The 8,229-nt window shown below is 29.9% G+C and overlaps 1 protein-coding gene across 2 annotated transcripts in view; it reads right to left on the bottom strand.

Moving 5' to 3' along the window:
• Positions 1-3,820: 3,820 nt before the first annotated feature.
• Positions 3,821-8,229, bottom strand: part of LOC139513315 (tubulin monoglutamylase TTLL4-like) — a 38,732-nt gene continuing 34,323 nt past the window's right edge. For both annotated transcript variants that reach the window (XM_071301705.1, XM_071301706.1), the window contains exons 16-17: positions 7,910-8,013; positions 3,821-7,040 (exon numbers count right to left, since the gene is read on the bottom strand). In XM_071301705.1, the coding sequence (XP_071157806.1) occupies positions 6,863-7,040; positions 7,910-8,013 (282 nt within the window). In that variant the 3' untranslated portion in view covers positions 3,821-6,862. The remainder of the gene's footprint in view (positions 7,041-7,909; positions 8,014-8,229) is intronic.

Below are 8,229 nucleotides of genomic sequence, written 5' to 3'. Positions count from 1 at the left end.
CCAACGTGATAGCAATATACGACGAAAATTTTTTCAAATTTTGCGGTCGTATAAAAACAATGACAACCACTGAAATACAGGCTTCAAACTTGGGACAAGGTGGATATCAAATGTGGCCTGTTAAACACTTGTAAGCTCTGGTAAGCACTCAAACCTCTCTATCCTGGCACAGTAGTGTAACAGCACAACATGAAACAAACTAACAGTATATGGTCCCAACATTTTTAACTGCATAATAGGGACGAATTACCCACATTTTTATTTAAATTAAATGTTGGAGGAAACATGAGTGGACTAGTATGCCTCAGTGTTGTAGGAAACATGAGTGGACTAGTATGCATCAGTGTTGGAAGAAACATGAGTGGACCAGTATGCCACAGTGTTGTAGGAAACAAGAGTGGACCAGTATGCCTCAGTGTTCAATAAGTAACCAATAATAGCTTAACTCATAGTGGCAAGTAATACATTAAAAGTCGGTGGAGGAGACTTGTCTTGTTTGCAAGCATACCGCATCTTATTTTTATGTTTTCTAACCACAGATAATAAAACTCATAATTGCATTGCTTCATCAATACTATTAGTCAAGCAGAGAAAACAAAGTCTAGGTGTACTGAATATTTTATTTAATAACTAGATTGATAATTCATGTATATATTGGCACTAACACTGAGTTATCATTTAATTTCTAAGATCAAATCCTTAACAGTATAAAAACCTTACTGCTTTCATTCACGACTTTAAAAAGTCGCAATGAAAAAAATAAATTATTGATATTCTAAAATGCAAATTTCTACATTAAAAATCAACTTTAATTTATGTTTTTTTTAAATTGACATTAAGATTGATCTGAAAATTTATAACAGTTGTTTTGCAAAACAATCTATTATATGTCATGACTAGCTAATCACAATATGACAGAGTCATAGTTCAAGGTATAAATTATATTGACATAGCTTATAAACTGGCAAGCTCTTCTTTCTGCGATAATTTCTGTCAGAATCTCAAAAACATGTGTATTTTGATAACTTACAAATTATGCATAACTCCTTTCTATCTTAAGTAACAGTAAAATCTTTACATAGATGTTTCAATGAATCATTCAAATATATTAACATTTTCATAGCACAAAACCAGAGCAGATAAAAAGACTTAGTAGTAATGCATCCAAGAAGCTATCCAGGATAAAGTGATAATTCTATAGTTCTCATTTTTGAAAATCTTTCTTGCAAATGATCTAGCATAGACTTAAACATTATTCCTCAATAATCTCACACAGAACAAACGAAAGTAATAGAGAATACACTGCATAATTCATTAAAAACAATGTTTGAGTTACCTTATATTTAAGAATCCAAACGCTTAAGTAAGAAGTTTGGTTTCAGGAGGTTAGAAATTGCCTCTTACATCTAAGCACGAGCATCTAAGATTGTTCCTTGTAAATATTTGAACTAGTAAAATTTGTATCCTTTGGAAACATTTCGAACACCAGTATTTGATGAGGTAATTAAAGCATTTCTTTTTATATTCCTCCACATTGTTGTCATGGATTGCATGTGCAGTCATGGAAGATCATGGAAGTTACATTTATTTGAGAAATTTTATTTTTGTTTAATTTAATATCTTTTAAATTTAGTCTTACATATTTGCTTCAAATCTCAACAACAACAAAAAATTGTAAAGAAAAACTATGAAAATTACCTCATTTTGGATAGTTTGCCAAAATTTACCTAAAGCATGGAAGTTGATGTGGATATAATTTCTTTTAGGGGAGGCAGTTGTTCATTTTTAATTTTGCCAAAAATTTTTATATGTACACAAATAATATTTCTGCACCAAAGTAACCAAATAACATCTGAAAAAGGACATCTGTTTATCAGTAACATCATCGAATTTTAAAAAGAAATGACCGAATTTTCCTTTTTTTTTCAATATCAGGGGCAAATAAATTGCTCTTATCATTCTTCTTTCTCGAACTAAAACACTCCTAGTGATCAGGTTGTACATTATATCACAGAAGCTTCTAGAACAATGAAAGGATAATAAACCTTTAAAAAGAATTTGATGTCTAAAAGTAAAAAGGCTTTCATAAGAACAGTTCTATCCAATCATATCTAGGCTTTCATAAGAACAGTTCTATCCAATCATATCTAGGCTTTCATAAAAATAGTTCTATCCAATCATTTCATACATTTCTATGCTTACATTTGGAATATTACTGCCCAATCATATGTATGCTTACATCAGAAAGATTACTATCTATACTCAAGAATACTTTGCATGATTGCTAAGAACACAATATTATCACAGAAATTCTTTAAGTACACTGTATACATGCGAATTGTACTAACATACTGTATAATACCAGTTGTACTAACATACTGTATAATACAAGTTGTACTGACATACTTATCACAACTTTATTCTCATCTTTGGTCTATCATCTAAAAGCAAATAATATTGTAAATTATGTGGCCAAATAAATCTCAATAGTAGATAATCATTCCAGTCTAATTCCTATATACTATCAGAAGATGAGACTATCTTTTTTGAGTGTTAAATTTCTATTGTTTTGGTCACTTTTACTCATACACATATTGTGGTAGATATTACTTGTCTGCTGGACTTGAAAAAAAAAATCTTTATACCAAAACTATTGTTTACACAGATGACAAAAATCTACATATTTAGTTTACTTGGCCATTGCAAATAAATAAAGTGATGTAATAAATAATATCTATCTACAACTCAGTTACATACTAAAACAAAACATTTAAAAAATCTCTTCAGCTAATAATTAACATTAATTTTCTTATTTTTTTTTTTTAATTTTACAATGTCATTACTAATTCATGGTTAAAAGTAACCTAGAAAAAATCTTTGAAACAGTATTTTGAAAAATGAAAATATTCTTTTATCATTTTAACCTGAATCGTCAAACTAGCTACCTGATATCTCAAACAATAATTAGTAACAAATAACAGCAGTACAATTTGAACCCTGTTCTTAAAAACCCTGAAGTTTGATTAATTCCCTAATTCTACATATCAAAGGTATTACAAATAAACAAAAATATACAACAGAAAAACTCAAATTGCTAACTTCTTTAGCTAGTTTTATACCCGCCTGTCCCCAAACATATTTGATGGAATTGTGTGCCCAAATTTATGTGAATGTGTTGTGTGTAGTAATGATACATATATAAAACAAATGGACAACTATTCTAGATATAGCACCTTAAAAGTAACAGATTAATAAAATGATGTAAACATGAATACATATACCATTAAAAATATGTAAATAAAATAACATCAACAACATAAAAATATCAGTGTGCTGCAGTTTAAGAGGGGAATGTTTGACATAACTTTGAACTCTGGTAGGAATGATTAATTCTTGACAAGCTTTAAGTAACACTGAAACATAATTTTGTACCATTTTTTTTATATTATTCTTCATAATCCAAATTTTACCAAATTATTGAACAATTTTGATTCCCAAATTAAAAAAAAACAACAAAAAAACTGACAAAGGTCATAACAGGGTCAGAGGACAAAGGTTATAACAGATAGTGATGACATAGTGTGTTTATTCCAATACATTTCTTTCTTCAATACATTACATTAATATGAGATAAGTACTTTTCCTCCAAACTAAAGCAGATTGCTCTTATTTGACCATTAAAAGTTGTTACTAATCTCTAAACTATAGCTAAATGATGCATAAAGGTGTAAGGATGTCACATAATGTTAAACAGCAGTATGTGTCATAATATTGTTTTACTTTGCCACTTTCATACAATAAATGTATTGAAAAAAAAAACTGAGGTTCAGAAGTTTTTATAAAACAAAATAAGATATGCATTAAGTGATACTTTATAAACAATCAATTAGTAACAGCATGTTGCGGTAAAATTCTTTTGAAATGCACTTGGTCCCATTTCTGGTGTACAATCCATATTAAAACAGTAAAATATATGTACAAAATTTACATCAACTTCAACATGACCTAAATCATTACTGGGGTGAGTAAACACACCCACTCTTCTTACTCTCTACAATCTACAATCCTTCATTTATTCATATAATACAAGAATTCTTCAAACATTCATCCATTCAGTCTCCATAGCATTCATGAACAGAATTTATTTACAAATAAATTATCATCTAAACATTTCTACATCTTCATTCAATAAAACACTTCCAAAAACTTTTGTATCAGGAGATAGATTATATTCCTAAATCAGGTGACATGATGATGGAGCCCTGGAGATTTAATAAGACCAAACAAACAAGAGATTCAAAGTTATAAAACACCATTTACTGAAAGACTTACCAATTTGAATTCCGTTAAAAAATGGTATAATAATTATCAGGAAGAAAGAGATATTAACTTATGTATAAATTTGGCAAAAACCAAGAAAATGTTTGACAACAAAATAAATGCTTTTTTTGTTTAATACATCTGTTATCTGATCTTTTACAAGAATATGTATCTTGAGGACAGCATACCCTGATTACATCTTCAAATTTTATTGTTCAGTGAACTACAAAATTAGGGTCAAAATCTTAGTTCAGACCTGACAACTATCCCAATTTTAGCGGTATCATCCTGATTTTCATGCCTCAACCAGAATCCTGATATCGTGATCATAAAACAAGTCAAAATCCTGATTTTCACAAAATTTACCTGAACAAATTATTGGTTACCGATTTTGAATTTTTTCTGATCAATTTCTATAAATCTATAATATTACCTGGCGGCATTATCATGACAGGTTTACTTCCCTGTGCTAATCAACAGTCAAAACAGGTGTCATAATTTGTTGTTACAGGTAATCTGCTTATCTGATGGATCATAACTATCCTCAAAATTAATTAATTTGTTAACAGAATCGGTCAGTCGGCTTTTCTATTTTAATCAATTTATCGTATGATCAAAATTTGCAACGTTTACCGTAGTTTCATGAAAACAAAATCGTAATTAACTGAAGGACGAAAACTGTTATGAACTCTTTAGAAAACAACGTTTATCTTGAAATCCGTTAAAATTTTTGAAATTAGAAATGTTTCCGTCCAGTTCTGATTTAACTTGACGCCATTTTGTATTTACTTCTACTGTGTATAAGCCTCCGCTGGTAAGAGCACCTCTGAACACAAAGAAAGATAACTCAAATTTTATTCATTTTCTCATAAATACTGATAGACTAACTCAAAATCTGTTTTCTTCCTTTTAACTTTAGGATATTTAGGTTTAGATCTTTTGGGTCATGGTGCAAAGATAAGACGGTCTTTTTTTTAGGCCATTTTTCTCTATTCGTAAGTTAGTTTGCCAATTAATAAGTACAAGAATCATGCAAATAAAAGAAATCAAGGTTTATTAGCTCAACATCATCATACCAAAAGAAAGAAAAAAGGAAATATGATTTGATTTATTTTATATTTTCAAAAGGTTCTAAACATATTGAAGGCATGTACAAGATTTCAAGGTGACCAAAATTTATTACTTGTGTAAATTGTCTTGAATTTTAAAAAAGGGTGCACAGACCAGAAAAAATAATGCCCCCTTCTATTGTAGATGTAGCATAAAACCTAACCTTTTGTAGGCTATTCATAAAAAAAATCAAGGAGAAATTTATGACTGCTCATGATTAAAAATTTCTGCTGAGAGACTTCACTCTTTGCTAGAATGCAGTTTTATCCAACTTTTAAAAGAACGAAACAAAAAGTTTATTGTGTGTCATTAAGTTGAGCAAACTTTTCTTATTTAATCATGTAAATTTTAAATACAATTTGGAATGATAGCATTTGTTATTAACCCTGAGAATATATATATACCTAATCAGTGTCATTCTAAGGCCATACCTATAAAATGTGTTTAAATACAGGACAATAAACTTTCTTCACTCATTCATACTGCACCAGATAGTTGTATTATTGTGTGCTGAGCATCACAATACATTATATATATTTAACACTGACATAATGATAATACTGTACTCAATGGGAAAAGACTTCACTTAGTAAATACACTGTCAAGTCATTCTTATGAATCAATAGTTAGACAGTTGGAATTATATATCAAATAAATTTTTGTAAAAGTGAAAATTCCATTGTTTTCCAAATTACACTTAATAAATGTTTTGTAGTCTTCAGTTAAATGGATTTTATTGTTGAAATATCTTATCTTTTTTTTTCATTGAAGTCTGTAAAGAATATTGCATATTGTATAAATACAGGGAGTATAGGTCATAATTAAGTCTAATTTTCAATAAAATTATACTAAATGTAATAACATTTTTATATAAATGACACTTTAAAAGTGATTTAGTAAAAGTACCTACATGTTGGCCAATTTTCATAAAAATAGCATCTTCTTTAGAAAAAATATTCATATCAGCTTCACTTAACTTGTGTTTGATGGTTACACTGAAGATAAGATGCTTATTCAATATAATTTTATTCAATTTAGTATTTATTATAATCCTTGACCAGATGTTTTGATCTGTAAAGTCTTTTCTCATAACAATACAACAGTAACATGTGGGAAATAGTGGAAAAAATAAATACACATAAAAAGGACAAACTAAAATGTGAACAATGACAAGGTCAATAATGACAAGGTCAACATGAGGTGTGAACCAGCCAACTGTTATCTCTGACAGTCAATAGAAATAGTCTTCAAATTTCTTAGCTAGAAATTTCCTTCCTTCTTTTCTAGTCTCGCTTGGGTCTACACTGCGAGCACCAGATTCAGTACTACGAGAGACTGTCGTTGACTTGACTTGGCGCTGATAACGACGTGAGGTGAACATGGGCAAGCTTCCATTAAATATATCTTTAAGTGGGGGCAGGCGGACCGCCAGTCATCTTGGATTGACGGTCACTTTAGCGTTTGCGTAACTAGGCGCAGGTGACTGGGCATATGAGGGAGACGGGGTTGTGCTGAGTGACACAGAACCATTTTGTGAAGTGTGACTGGATGCATGCACTGGTGCCTTGGGAGGCTTTTTAGAAACTTTTGGCAGCTGTGAGGATGAAGCACTGAAAATAATAATAAATATATAGTATAAAAACAATAACAAGTTGACAAGAAAATGAAAATAAACATATAGTATAAAGACAATAACAAGTGGATAAGGTTTTACAACAGCTTGTAAGTGTGAATTAGAACAGGTTTACAACAAAATATATGCTGAAACTTTTGACAAATATTCTTTTGATTTTGATGTTCAATTTGAGCTATTTTGGTTTTGTTTTTTGGAAGAAAGGATGGACGGTTGAACCATTTTTTTTCTCTAGAGTATTTGTTCTCTATTTACATAAATAAAGGTGATACGTTTCAAAATACTACAATACTTTTATCTCTAAATTTCATTGTAATTTTTTTTCTTGTTTGATCATTGATCTTGAAAATTTAGTGTTATAAATTCTAAAACAAATGTCTGGAAAAGATGAATGAAAATAAAACTTAAAACTATGAGTAAACTGAAAAAGGGATACCCCAACCCTACAATGCTATTATAATGTTAACCATTAATGCTTCCTCAAATCTGTTGACATACAAAAGAGATTTCTCTCTCCCCAATTTTTTATTTACATCAGATTCAGAGGAAGAGTTATTCTAAATCCTAAATCCCAAAATAAGTAAAAACAATTTTTACTGATAAGTTTTGTAAAATGGATGTGTATCAAATCAGCAGTCTTTGTTCAATAATATATAAATAACTCATTTATTTTGGACAGCCGTATCAAAGCATCATTGTATATCAAATTGTGTTTTATAATCATAAATCACTAAAATTGTCCAATAAAGACATCATAAAACCTCCTCCTCATCCATGTCTAACAAATAATCCTCCTCATTGGCATCAAATATCAATGGCCAGGATTGAGATCTAAGAACTCCGTACCTGTGTTTTACTGACTTTGGGTCCTTACTCTCTGCATGTTTTGACAATGGAGCACTCTGCATTCTAAGATCTCTATGACTGTTAAGACTATTGGGAGAACTCCACTACAATAAGAGGTTTCTATACTATTACATTTATTTTATGCAACAGACTTTACTTAAATATACTTTGGTGCTATCATAAAGTTTATTACCATTAAAAGCAAATGCATTTTAAAACCATATAACCCTGTATATAAACTCATTTCAGGAATCAGGAATCATACTCTGAAATTATCATTTGTAGCAAGTTATTTCAATAACTGAGCCAGTAGAACTGTT

Source organism: Mytilus edulis, chromosome 2 (assembly GCF_963676685.1).
Source record: "Mytilus edulis chromosome 2, xbMytEdul2.2, whole genome shotgun sequence".
Lineage (NCBI taxonomy): Eukaryota > Metazoa > Mollusca > Bivalvia > Mytilida > Mytilidae > Mytilus > Mytilus edulis.
Note: the sequence above shows the minus strand (reverse complement) of the source record. Positions and strands in the feature narration are given on the sequence as shown.